Consider the following 13239-nt stretch of genomic DNA (forward strand, 5'->3'; position numbering starts at 1 on the left):
TGAGGGCGGTGAGGCACTGACACACATTGCTCAGAGAAGCTGTGGCTGCCCTGTCCCTGGCAGTGTTCAAGGCCAGGCTGGATGGGGCTTGGAGCAAGCTGCTCCAGTGGAAGGTGTCCCTGCCCGTGGCAGGGGTTGGGGCTGGGTGAGCTTTAAGGTCCCTTCCACCACAAACAAGTCTGGGATTCTATGTAGGGCTGAGCAGGGTCCAGTAACAGCTCTGAGCAAAGCCCACGGGATAATCATGCTTGTTGCATAAGATTTACACAGGCCACAGAGCTCAAACATCATCTGTACATCCCTGAGGAACCACAGCATTTGCTTTACATGAATTTACAACAGTGTCAAGTGGGACGTTAGAAACCCAGAGTAACCAAGAGAGTTCACTGTGCCCCAGCCAGGGCAAAGGCAGACACTCACCACGACAGGCAGGCAGGCTGCTGCTCCACTGTCCATTGGCCAAGCACTGGGACTGAGACGCTCCTTCCAGGCGGTACCCAGTGTTGCACACAAACTTGGCCACATCATTCAGGTTGAACTGGTTCCCTTGGGTCAAGCCATTGGCAGGGTTGCCAGGGTGGCCACAAGTGATGGCTACAATTAAAAATCAGAGATACTACGTTTTTTGTCTGGATTATCTATTGGAAATAATTCCCATGAAATGAGATCACCCCCACCCCCCAATCAACCCTGAAACTCACAACAGCCAAGGATTTGTGGCCAGCTCTGTTGGAATACTGCATCAAGTTGAGAGCACGGTACCTTTGTTCGTTTTACTGGCATAAGAAATTCCCTGAACCACTCTAAGCAGCTGAGTGCCAGCATCCTACTGACTTAGACTGCAAATCCCTAGAGCTCCTCTTCAAAAATCCCAGCTACTGCTATTAATCTAGTGCCTTACATTACCCTGGGCATCACACAGAGTGATGAAACCTGATGTCTTCTTCCCTCTCCCTAGCATAAGTCGGACGTATGCTCACTGCGGTATAAAGTAACACCTGCAGGAACAGCTAAGAGAGAGGAAAAATATGAGAAAAATCAGGTTTCTAGCAGATGGCCTAAAAAGCTCCAACCTTCCTGCTTTAAGTTTGCAAAACTCTGGGGAAAACCCTTTATTTCTAAATCCCTGAAATAAGGGGTTTGTGTAGTTCTTGTTTCTGTGGTTGAGGTAAGTGTGGGTCAGTGACAAGGTAGAGCGTGAAAGGGAACTGGTCTGAGCTGCTCTGACATCACCCAGGGAAGGTGCAGAAGCAAAGGCTGGAGCAGCAGTAAGCACGGGCAATAGGGAAATTCAAAGTGGTTTTGCCTGGGCTGCTCTGCTGGCACCTGGGAAGAGATGAGCGACGCAGGGAGGATGCAGCCCCTGCCACGAGCGAAGCCCAGAGACCTTTGCAGTGAGTTCCACTGCACAAAAGAAAAGTCAGGACCCACCACGCAGAGATTCTTGGCTGCTTAAGGAACGTGACATCTCCTGACAGCAGAGGACAAAGCAATATTGATCACTGCCACGCTGAAACAGGGTAATGGTCCATCAGTGGAAGTCCAGCAGTTCTGCTGTACAGCTGCCAAAGCCAGGAGCTCGAGGGAAAGATGCAATTCCCACAAAAGATCCATAACACATTTGACTGCCAGGGCTGGACTGTACCACAGGGATGGGAATTTATTCCTCATGCAAGCTGGTGACAGGTACAGGTCTGAAACACATGAAGCACTCCAGCCTTTCAGTGCTGCAGGAAGCAGATGTCAAACTCTTCGAGGTGCTTCTGAATACGGTTATACATGTTTTGAAATAGGTGATGGATTCTGTCCCAGAAAAAAAGGCTCCCCACAGCTGGCATGGACCAAAAAGGCCCATTCACACAGAGGAAGCAACTGTAGCAGGCTTAAAGAGAAAATAGCAGGACAATAGGAAATGATAATGTGCTAACACACAGTGCCCTGAGCTGCTTCAAAAGCAATAAAGCCTCCAGGCATCTCATTTCAGAGCCCAACAGTGCTCTGCTATAATGACATGAAATTTATGTTATCCATAAGGCCTAACGTAGTGCAATAACTTCAAGGCCAGCTTCTGCACATGAGACACCTCTACACATCTCTGCACAAAAGCTTGGTGGGCTTCAGGTACCTGAGCCAGAAGCCAGCCCAAAGCAGAGCCAAGCACAGGAACCTGTTCTGGTTCAGCTGTCAGAAGACAGATACAGATGAGCAACACTCATCGCCTTTGTTCTAATGGGTTTGGTCCCTCCCCAAAGAAACAAGATGAGCCATGAAAATGGATGTTTGGAAAATCCTGCATTTCCATCAATCTGCCTGACAGCAGGAGGGACCCATCAATATGATTTCCTGATCCAAGGTTACTGTGTACATAGGCAGGAAAAAGTGAATTGATTTTTTTTTCAACAGAGCATCCTCAGACACCACAGTAAATGCAAACCTCCCGATGGACCCAGAGCCAGCGTTTCCAATCATTCTTTTCCTAAAAAGCTCATGCAGAATCACAGACATCCTCCGAGTTCTGGAGTCCCTGCTAACCTTGATGAGTTAAGTCTGTGTGTTATTTTTAGGCTGGAATCTGTGTATTCATTGATCGGTCATTCCGTACTTCATATCCTGCTGTTACTATTGTGCCTCAGCACATAAAGCTCTAAACCAGACAGGAGAGACTGGAAGCAAACAGCTGGAGAACCATGATATGAAATAGACGGATTGTACCGTCCAGTGATAGGAAGATGCTTAAACTTACTAACACCTTAATGCTCCAGAGACTTACTTCATTAGCTTATTTAGTGGAAGGACAATGAGCAGGTTGTACAAGGTGACTTGAGATCAGAGGAGGAGAGAGACGGACGTGCAGAGCATGGGTCTCAAAACAGTGATGCTGTGCAGTGCTTGGTGGGGCTACATCTGCCTTTAACCTCCCCTCACCCTGATAAAGGGTGGGCTCCTCACAAGCCAGACCTTCCACTGGGCTCAGCTGCCCAGAGAAGCTGTGGCTGCCCCATCCCTGGCAGTGCTCAAGGCCAGGTTGGACACAGGGGCTTGGAGCAAGCTGCTCCAGTGGAAGGGGTCCCTGCCTGTGGCAGGGGGTTGGAACTTGACGAGTTCCAACCTAAACCATTCTATGCTGGAAAACATGAAATAGAAGTGGAAATTAAAAAGCAGGGAAAAAAGTAAAGCAGCCAAAACTGCAGCACTGCCACTCCGGCCACACCTCAGCTCTCCCCTGTGTGAACCCAGGGACCCTGGTGCAGCGCACTCACTGCGTGCGTGCAAAGCGACCGAGCACAGCCCGGCTGTGCAAACCCCCAACAACATCTTTACACGTGCTCTTGTCCTCTGGCCGCCACCGGGGCTAAAGGAACGGGACAACATACTTACGCACACAGACAGGCGTCTTCCCGGACCAGCGGTGGTCCTGCTGGCAGATCCGCACCGACATGCCGATGAGGCGGAAGCCCGGGTTGCACTGATAGACCACGCTGCCGCGGTAGTTGTAGTTCTCGCCATTGATCTGCCCGTTGACGATGGGACTGGGGACACCGCAGTGCCCCGCTGCGGGAGGCAGACAGGAGAGTCACCCAGAGCTCGCTCCTGAAGGCATCGCACACCACCCTGAGCCTGGATTCCAGACTCCGCACTTACAGATGAAACCAGAGCAGCAGCAGAAACAACAAAGCATTCTTAGAGCTCTCCAATCTTGGAACACCTCACATCTACTGAGCACGTAAGGGATCGGTCTGCTGCCTTACTGTATCTACTTTGGGGTCGTTTAGTCTGGAGAAGAGAAGGCCCATGGGGAGACCTTACTGCTCTCTACAGCCGCCTGACAGGAGGTTGCAGTGAGATGGGGTTTGGTCCCTTCTCCCAGGTAACAAGCGACAGGACAAGAGGAAACAGCCTCAAGCTGCGCCAGGGGAGGTTTAGACTGGACATTAAGAACAGCCTCTTCACCGAGAGGGTGCTCAGGCATTGGAACAGGCTGCCCAGGGCAGTGCCGGAGTCACCAACCCTGGAAGTGTTCAAAACCATGTAGATGATGCCCTTAGTGACAAGGTTTAATGGTGGCCTTGGCAGTGCCGGACTTGATGATCTTAGAGGTCTCTCCAACCTGGTTGATTTTATGATTGTACAGCTCCAGTAGCGCTGAGTCCTCACTCAGCCTCCTCCTTGAATCAGCATCTAAAATCCCTATTCCTGCTCAAAACACAGCCAAGACTCTTTCCCACCCACCATCCGGACCCTCCACACGTACCCAGACATCTCACTTCTGCTCCACTCCAGAGCCCGTTGGCCATGCACTCCCGCACGCGGGAGCCCACCAGGGTGTAGCCGGTGTTGCAGGAGAAGATGGCTGTGGCCCCGTAGCTGGTCAGCGTGCCGATCTTGTTCCCGTTCGGGGGGGTCGGCAGGTCTCCGCAGGAGATAACTACAAGAGATCCAAAGCACGGGAAGTGAGGACAGGCAGGGAGCTGTGGTTTTTACAGAGCAATGCAGCACAATTATTATCCAAGTCAGAAAGGAGCAGCAAAACTTATCAAATAGTTACATGGATAATCAACCCGGAAGGTTTTCCCACAGGAAGTTTTTAACACAGGAATATTTCTATCACTAACCCATTGCTGGATACAGGCAGAGCCACAGAATGGCACAGGACCTCCACCCAGAAACCGGCCCAGCACTGGCCACCCAGCTTTCTGCCACACCGCGATCTGCAGGACAGAGACCAGAGCCACGGAGGGCACCCACCCGACCCCTGGTTTGTGGGGTGCAGCTGGAGCCTGGCAAGGAGCTCCTGCAAATGCAGCTCCCAGCCACAAACTCCAGCTCATTATTTTATCTACCTTAAAGCCCTGCAAACCCTGCGGAGCTTTTGCACTCAGCAAGAAATCAAGGGGCTCACGCTGGGTGCTTCTGACCCCAGCACATTGCCAAGATCCTGTCAGCTGAATTTAGGTGGCAATAACGCTGAGGAAATACAACGAGGTCAGGCTCGTGCTCCTGGAGCTGGCTGAAGAGCTTAGCAGGGGTAAAACTACATCTGTCACTGAAGTCGGCACTTGCATCTCCAGAAACAAAGGGAGGCAGGAGGGAAGGGAGAGCTGCCATTCTGGAGGAGAACCTTTCCGTCTCTATTGGCATTTAGAGAGGAAAAAACCCGCACCTTTGACAAGAGATCCAAAGCACAGCGGTCACGTCAGAAGAACTGAGCGAGCTGCTTGTTTGCCAAGAGTGTGTTTGATTTACAGGTGACACCTACCCTGTAAACTTGGCATTTGCATAAAACTGCAGAGGTTACGTTTTAAATCAGAGTTCTGCCTTGCCTTTCTTAAAAGCAAACTTCAGAGCATCTGGCAGCAGTGACAGGTGAGCTGCTGCGACCCGACAGCAACAGGAGAGCTGGAGCTCTTGCAGAACTGTTTATCGCAGAATCCCAGCCTGGCCTGTGTTGGAAGGGACCTTAAAGCTCATCCAGCTCCAGCCCCTGCAGATTTCTTGTCAGCCCCTTTGGACACTGGAAGCTGCTCTAAGGTCTCCCTGGAGCTTTCTCTTCTCCAGGCTGAACAAGCTCAACTCTGGTTTAGGTTCTTGGTTTAAGAAATCCCCGCATCCAAACTCTCTCCTACCAGTGCAGTTCTACAGCCATGCTCTCGGATGCTGCCAAGAGTGGCCAGGGCTGGGATGTGTTTGCAAGCCAACAGCAGGGCTTGCGCATCCACCGGATGGTGAAGAGAGACCCCATCCCCTGCAAGGCACCAGGTGAAGGTGCCTGCCCCAGTGCAGCTCCTGAGCTTCGCGGCTCTTACTTTTACAGGTTGGCATCGGTTCTCCTATGCTCCACTTCCCGTTGGCTTGGCACTTGATGACCCGCTGGCCGGTGTAGTAGTACCCAGGGTCACAGATGAGCATTAGCTGGGCATTGTAGTGGTACTGGATCTCGTAGGTGAGCCGCCACCGGCCATGCTCAACTGCAATGCTGTTGATATCGGGACAGGTGACAGCTAAAAACCAGATGTGGTGAGTCAGGGAAAAGAAACGAGACAGAAAGAGGTTAATAGGTGTTTGACTCCAGGGACTTTGGGGCATTTCAGCAGGGGTGCTGGCTCTTTAACAAGGCGGCCAGCATTAGCAACTATTACGGGTGTGAAACCAAGACACCATGAGAGGGGACATCAGACAAAACCTGGTGCAACTGTGAGGCAAAGCTGTCATGCGAGAGCTGGAAGATGTTAACAAAGAGATCTCCAAAGCTCCCTGTGGGACCGCAGCGCTGCAGATACTCACCTACACACTGAGGGGGCTGGTTGCTGTTACTCCACTGCCCATCCTGCAGGCACTCGGCGCTGGGCTCCTGCCCGGGCTGCAGCTGGAAGCCCTGGTTGCAGTGGTACACGGCTCTGGTACCCACGGTGTACTCCTTGCCAAAGACAACGCCGTTCTTTGGGGCTCTGGGAACTCCACAGGAGAGAGCTGGGAAGGAGGAGAGGAGTTTAAAACACCCCTGCTGAGGGATCAGTCCGCTCCCAGTTTTACCATGGATTTGTGGAAGCCCAGGTCCCGAACCCTCCTGTTTACAAAAGCTCCAGCCCCTGGTGAACCCCAGAAGCTGCAGTGAACGCCCATTTCCACAGGATCAGATTTTCAACTCCTGTCAGTGCGGTAACGGCAAAGCCAATGCTGAGTACCAGTTTCTACTGGAAGAGACCCTGGCTTGTCCTTTCTATAATACCCGTAACACAAAATGCATCAAGACAGCATCCAGAAGTCTTCACACAGAGACAAAGGATTAGACAGCAATAACATTTTGTATTTACATCCCACAGCAGCAGCAACCTGAAACCCCTTTCCAGCAGCACTTTTGGATTACGTAAGGTAGCAAATTGCGCAATTACGTTGTGGCAGAAGGAAAGCTAAATTTAGCCTTGGGCTGAGAAGGTAAGGGGGGAACTCAGGGGAACCAACTGATGAACAGGCACGATGCCAAACGGCTGCTCAAGATGGCAGCACTTCGGAGAAGATGCTCTGCACCACTGCTGCTGAAAGGCTCAGTCCTGCAGCCAGAGGGTCAAACTGGGCAGAACAGGTCACAGACAGGGACAGGCAGGTCACAGAGAGATGAGCAACAGCCAAGTACAGACAGCTCAGGAGCACGCTCATCTGTGCTGCAAGAGTTCTGTGAGATGAGACATGTCCTTTTACCCTCTCCTCCACCTCTGGGAACGCCAGCGCTGGGAGTCTGTCACTCAAACCTGTTTTTCTCTATCAGCATTCAGGAGAGCTGGGAAATCAAACCCAGACCTGCCTCCAAAAGCACCACGCAGGCTCCCACCCCTCTCCAAGGCTTGCGGCTTGGGCTGGAGAGGCACGGGGTGGCAAAGCGGAAGGAGCAGCCCGGACCTGTGAAGCTGCCACTGTGAGACTGCCAGCCTGGGGGCTGCCAACAGCCTCTGTGGGGCACCGGGATGAGCAAAGCCCTGATTTGGAGGCCAGCACCTAACCCAAACAGCTGCCCGCATTTCAAAACTGCTCTGAAGGAAATGCACCCCTTCCTGGAGCAGCCCGCACTGCTCCCACTCCACTTCTGCATGAGCCGGAGGCTGAGCCTATGTCTCCTGAGCCACACGCTGACACTTGAACACATTCACCTTCCAGTTATTCCCTCTCCACACAAATGAGGGCTAGAAAACCAGCAACCTTAGAAAAGTGATCTTCTGGTGACATGGATCCCACCGAGTGCTGAAAAGCAGAGACCAAGCTTACTGTGAGCAGCATCAGCACAACCTCCAGAGCTTTCTACCACTCAAGGTCCAAGATGCTTTCATCCCACTCCTGCTCCAAGAGTCGGCCAGAGCCCCAACCTGGAGCACAATTACACAGCACCTCGCAGATGCTGGTGTTGCTAATAGGTGTGAGTAATTCAGCAGGCTCGTATTAGCACAACCAGGCACATCCCTGGTTGAAATGATAATCACATGTATGTCACTTCATTGAGCTAAGGAGCTTGGCAAATCTCTCTACAAGGCTGGGTGTCTAGACAAGCAGCCACGCTGAATACCAATTTCATTCAGAGGCAAAAGAGGGGGCCTGGGGAGCCCTACCCTGCCACTTCCACCCGGCCGTGCTCTGATGACTTCCTGACGTTGCATCCAACCAAAAAGGCTGGTGGGAAAGCTGCTCCCTTCCCATGCCACTGCCCCGCAAAGCCTTCCCCTTTCTCTGTCCAATCCCCTCTGCAGCCTGATGCTTCGCCACAGGCACTGAGGCACAGAGACTGAAACCTGGAGCCATGGGTGCTGGCACCTCTGCCACCCTGCACCTGTGGCAGGATCCTTCCTTCCCTGCAGATCCGACATCCTTGAGCAGAATGTGGCTTTGGTAAGTTTGTATTTACAGAGCCCTGCACAAAGCAGAACAGTTTGATTTCTGGGGTGGCAATAAACTTGACATCTGCTCCAAAGAGCATTTCTGAGGCTCCGACTGCAGGTACTGCCATCGACCAGGATCAGAGACCATGGAAGAGTTGCTCCAGGGGAAAGCGAACCAGCATTTGGCTTGGAGAGACCCATGAAGAGTGTGGTCCAGGGACAAAGGCAAAGGAGCACTTAATGGTACAAAACTCTGCCTGCAGGAAGATGATGTGTTAGGAAAAGGAACAGAGGCTATGCAAGCAAATCTGCAGCTGGGATTCCAAAAACAAAGCAGCTTAAAAATAGGCCGCAGAGACAGAAAAGGCGTATTAGATCATCTTGTGTTCTCCCTCATTGTGCCAACGCAAGATTGTTCCCTGCAGAATATTCTCCGCTGCTCCCATAAATGTCAGCTAGGACGGAGCACGTAGTAAAGATTATTCAGCGGGGATGGGGAAGAGGATTATGCACTGGCAGAAAGGAGCGATGGGAAATGCCATTTAACGAGACCATGTGCTTGCAGGCACCCCAGTTCCCCTCCTGACTCTATGAGCAATTTATGCAGTCACAGAGCGAGTTCCCAAACCTCTGCCACGCAGCCCTGGCCACCAGAAAGGATGAGAAATGGAGTACAGCCCGAGACCGAAGGTTGCCAGTTGGCTCTGAGAGCAGCGCGGGGGAATAAAGAGGATGCTGGATTCCATGCAGCCGAGGCAGGAGCAGAGCAGAGCCAGCCCCGGCTACCGGCTGCTGGAGGCCGGGGGGGGGAGCTGCTCTGCCGTGCATTCCCCAACAGCTCCAGCTCACCGCCACTCGCCTGAACCCATCCCGAGGCACTTGATAACCACGGGCCAGTGCTAAGATTCCTGATGCAAACACAGGGAAACAGAAGAGGAGGTGACCTTCCCAAAGGGGCTGGTTCAACCTCAGGCTCTAACGTGACCCAGCAAGCTCTCCTTCCACTCTTCCAGAGGGACATCAGCACCAAGATCCTGACCAAGCTGCCCTTTGTGGTCAGTGAGGACACACACACAGCTCCAAAGGGGAAACTGATGTGAACTGGCCCCCAGATTCTTCCTGCGTTGGCAACTGCTATGGAGTGGCACCACAGATTGCGCCCGCTGAGCCCCTGACATGTCACAGGCTCCGCTGGACCAGAACAGCACTGGGTGGGTTTAGTGCTTCTCATGCAAATCCCTTGGGAAAGCCTCTTCCCAGACACCCCCATCCCATAGGAAAGGCCTGTGGTGCTCAGCATTTCCAGGCCACAGATGGTCTGGCTCCAGCTCCCCCCCTGGTGCCTCAGGAACTAGTGCTCAGGGACTCATTTCTGCTTTGAATCATTCTGTCTGGTGATACCTTATCCAAGCACATCCCCTCCCAACCTCCTCACACATCCTCTCTCCTACCTCCTCCCCACCTCTGTGTTAAAAACCCATTCCCCACATACCATTCCATTATACCTCTTGGAAGTGAATGTTGATTCTGGAGCTGAACACAGGCCTCAGGTGGCGTTCCAGCACACCACAACAGTAAAGACCTAGGAGCATTTGTACCTATTCCTGATTACAGGATTTTCCTTAAAAAGAAGCATTACATCAGAGAAATTCCCTGCACTGGGCTAAGGATCCGGGAGGCACAGTTGCCATGACAGCCCCTCGCTCCCGCAGGTCTTGCTGTGTGCTTCATCTGCTCATTGCAGCGCTCGGTGCTTGTCTCCGTCCATGTTATCACAGGGGCTAAATCACCGTTGGAGTTTGTGCCCAGCTTCTCAGTTTCCCCTTGCCAACGGGGCTGGGTGGCAGGTCCTTGGTTTACTGCTTTCCACTCACCTCCAAATAAATACAGCCTTGAGAGGGCTGCAAACGGATATAAGCACCCACAGCACAAACCCACCCATTAGAGGCGGGACCGCTTCCACCCCTGTGCAACTTCCAAAGAGACGAAGTGATTCAGGAGCACAGAAAGGAGTTTTTCAAGGCTTTTTGGTGCCTCCCACACTAAAGAATCCTGCTTTTCCTTACAGCTTGCACTGGACAACACCACAGACACTGCAGTGAGATTTTGCCTATGCTGTCTCTGTTCCCTGGCCAGTTTCCAGGGAAGTCAATGCAATATTAATCCCCAGCACTCGGTCCCCTTGGAACATGGATGAATGTTCAAAGACATTGAATGGCTTCAGCAGAATAAAGATGGGCATTTTATCAACACAAATGAACAGGGACAACTGGCGGATTGAGAAGGTGCACTCAGAAAGTGAACACAGTGATGGAGAAAAACAGCGTGGAAGCAAAGCGCCCTGGGGCACGGAGCCCTGTCCTCCCCCCCTCCCACGCCTGGAAGGAGCCCTGTGCTAAGTTTGATATGTCATAAAGATCACAGCTAACTGGGAGGACATGTGGAAAGAACAGCCATGTGCCTTCATCTTAGATGAGGCCAACGGAAACGAGGCACCATCTGAATGCCAAGGAACTTCTCATCCCTATTGACACGTGCAGAACGAGGAGGGCACTTCCAGAAATACCAAATGAAATTCCAGTCACTAAAACCCAGCAGGACCCGTGCTCCCGCCAGCCTTTCCAGGCTCCTCCAAGCAATGGCTTCTCCCATCCTTAACTGCGGCTTGGCTGTGTCCTTACTGAGCGTTTCAACACTTCTACAGCAGCGGCCTTTACACAGATGCTTTCTTGCTCCCCCATCCCAAAGGCTCCCAAAATAGTTACTCCTTTCCCTCCTTGTTTGTTCCCAAGGACTTGGATATGAGGAGCACCCCCCAAGCCTCCCTGCAGCTCCAAGCCTGTTCTCAACAGGGAATTACACCAGGTTTTAACTTCCACTGCGTTTCCCTCAGCCCTCCCAAGACTCCCGGTCCCCCAGAGGACACTTCCCTGCTCTCACCTTGGCACAGGGGGATCGCTTTGTTCCAGTGGAAGTAGCCCTGAGGGTGCTGGGAGCAGGTGGTGGTGCTGTGGCCGACGAGCCGGTAGCCGGTGTCGCAGCCGAAGCGGAGCGTGCTGCCGGGCTGCAGCCCCGTCTGGCTCAGAACCAGCCCGTGCGCCGGGGCCCGCGGGAGGCTGCAGTACGGGGCTGCAGGGGAGGGCAGAAGAACAGAAATCCATCAGTGCATGGGCAGCAGCAAGGCAAATTCCCTTCCTGTTCTCGGGAATTACAGCCTGCTTCCCATACCCTGGGGCTGCAGAGGAAACACAGAACGACAAACACAAAGCCAAAGGGGGAAGGAGTGCAGGGCTACTCTCCAAGTTCCACTCAGCTCTAGAAATAAAGACTAATTTCTGATAATCAAATATTACTTAATTCATTTACTGAGTAAAGTCATTATTTATTTATGACATCCTGGCAAGTTTTCAACCCAGTTCTATAACTTCCATTAATTAAGATTTGCTAAGTCTCAGGCTACAGTGATTCATTTTAAGGAATTCTCAGCAAATATTCAGTATCCAGCAGCAGGTTTGTGCTGAATGAGCAACCAGGACTCCCCAGCCCTGCTCCTATGAGAGCAGTGGCAGAATGCCTGAGCAGGAGCACGACGTGTTTTAAACTGCAAATGCTGTAACACCACCAGCCTCATGCACCAGCAGCTCCTAACACAAATTCCTAGGTTTTGTGATGTTCATCTCTAAACATCTCAAAACGGACTCACTGTAAGGACACAGTAATTCAGTAACACAGCAATCTTTATGGTGGATTACCCAGGATGGGTTTCATGCATCCAGAGCCACGTTGCCTATGGCTGGACGTTCTGCTTCTGATTCTTTAGAGTGGTGGAGGAAAAGCCAAAGCCTCAAGGTTTCTCCTGGAAGGAAACTTGCCTTCCCCAGCCTCACCAGCTCAGAACGAGCCCAGATCTGGGAGCCTTCCCAGGCACTGGAGCTTCTGCCCACACGGATGGCCCATACCCCTCTGCAGCCACTTCATGGCGATCTCTGGCTGCAGAGATGGCCGCATTCCTGGCAGAGACACCCAGTCTCTCCCATGTGCTTACCAGAGTAGCGGATTTTGAAGCCTTTTCTGTTGTAGGCATGATCAGAGGACCAGCGGAGATAAACTCTGTTCCCGCTGCTGGTGACGGTCAGAGGGGCTGAATAGTTCCCACTCAGCGACAGGAGCAGTGGACTCTGGCCAGAGGGACCTGCAAGGAAGGAGGGAACAAGTCATGTCCCAGCAGGCAACAACAGGAGCATCAGTACAGCACTTGCATTCCGCATCTGGTTACAAAGCTGCTGCACTGTGAATACTGACAGATCCCCTCTCGGTCCATGGGCCTCAAAAACCCGGTCTGCATGGCTTCAGGGATGAGAACTCCCACCTTCCCAACTCGCCCCTTCCCACCAATCTCTGCTACAATTTCCCCCAGGGGCTTGCTAATTCCTGCCGCTTTCAAAACTGCTTTAGATCCATCCAAAAACCAAATCATTAATCTTTCCTTATCCAGAGAATCAATGAGTCTTAAGAGCAGCTTTCTATTAAATCCAGCATAAGGTTACAGGTGGAGTGGTGGAAAGCAAGAGAGTGTTTTGGGAATAGAGATTAGCAGCTAAGAAAACTCTGCCATCTCCTTCCTCCCCACTCCGTCAAGTCAAACCGGTGAATCTCTTACCATCAAAGATTTCAAACTCATCATACTGCTTCTCGCTCAGGAAGTACTCAATGGTGAGGGAGATGTTGTAGCCAGGCTCTACCTTCACCACCCAAGAGCAGGTCTGAAAGTGGGGGTAACTCCCCAGGAAGCTCTGGCTGAGGATCACGCCGGTGGAGTCTGTCAGGACCTCATTCATCGGGCACTGCACTGCAGGGAACACAGCAGAAAATGCAC

At 52.1% G+C, this 13239-nt stretch overlaps 1 protein-coding gene across 2 annotated transcripts in view; it reads right to left on the bottom strand.

Annotated features, from left to right (window-relative positions):
• The window catches only part of CSMD2 (CUB and Sushi multiple domains 2), a 292865-nt gene that overhangs the window by 27720 nt on the left and 251906 nt on the right, over positions 1 to 13239 (bottom strand). For both annotated transcript variants that reach the window (XM_065698010.1, XM_065698009.1), the window contains exons 48-55: positions 13024 to 13212; positions 12409 to 12555; positions 11304 to 11492; positions 6283 to 6468; positions 5805 to 5999; positions 4253 to 4426; positions 3379 to 3552; positions 421 to 594 (exon numbers count right to left, since the gene is read on the bottom strand). In XM_065698010.1, the coding sequence (XP_065554082.1) occupies positions 421 to 594; positions 3379 to 3552; positions 4253 to 4426; positions 5805 to 5999; positions 6283 to 6468; positions 11304 to 11492; positions 12409 to 12555; positions 13024 to 13212 (1428 nt within the window). The remainder of the gene's footprint in view (positions 1 to 420; positions 595 to 3378; positions 3553 to 4252; positions 4427 to 5804; positions 6000 to 6282; positions 6469 to 11303; positions 11493 to 12408; positions 12556 to 13023; positions 13213 to 13239) is intronic.

This window comes from Lathamus discolor, chromosome 18, assembly GCF_037157495.1.
Source record: "Lathamus discolor isolate bLatDis1 chromosome 18, bLatDis1.hap1, whole genome shotgun sequence".
NCBI classification, from domain to species: domain Eukaryota; kingdom Metazoa; phylum Chordata; class Aves; order Psittaciformes; family Psittacidae; genus Lathamus; species Lathamus discolor.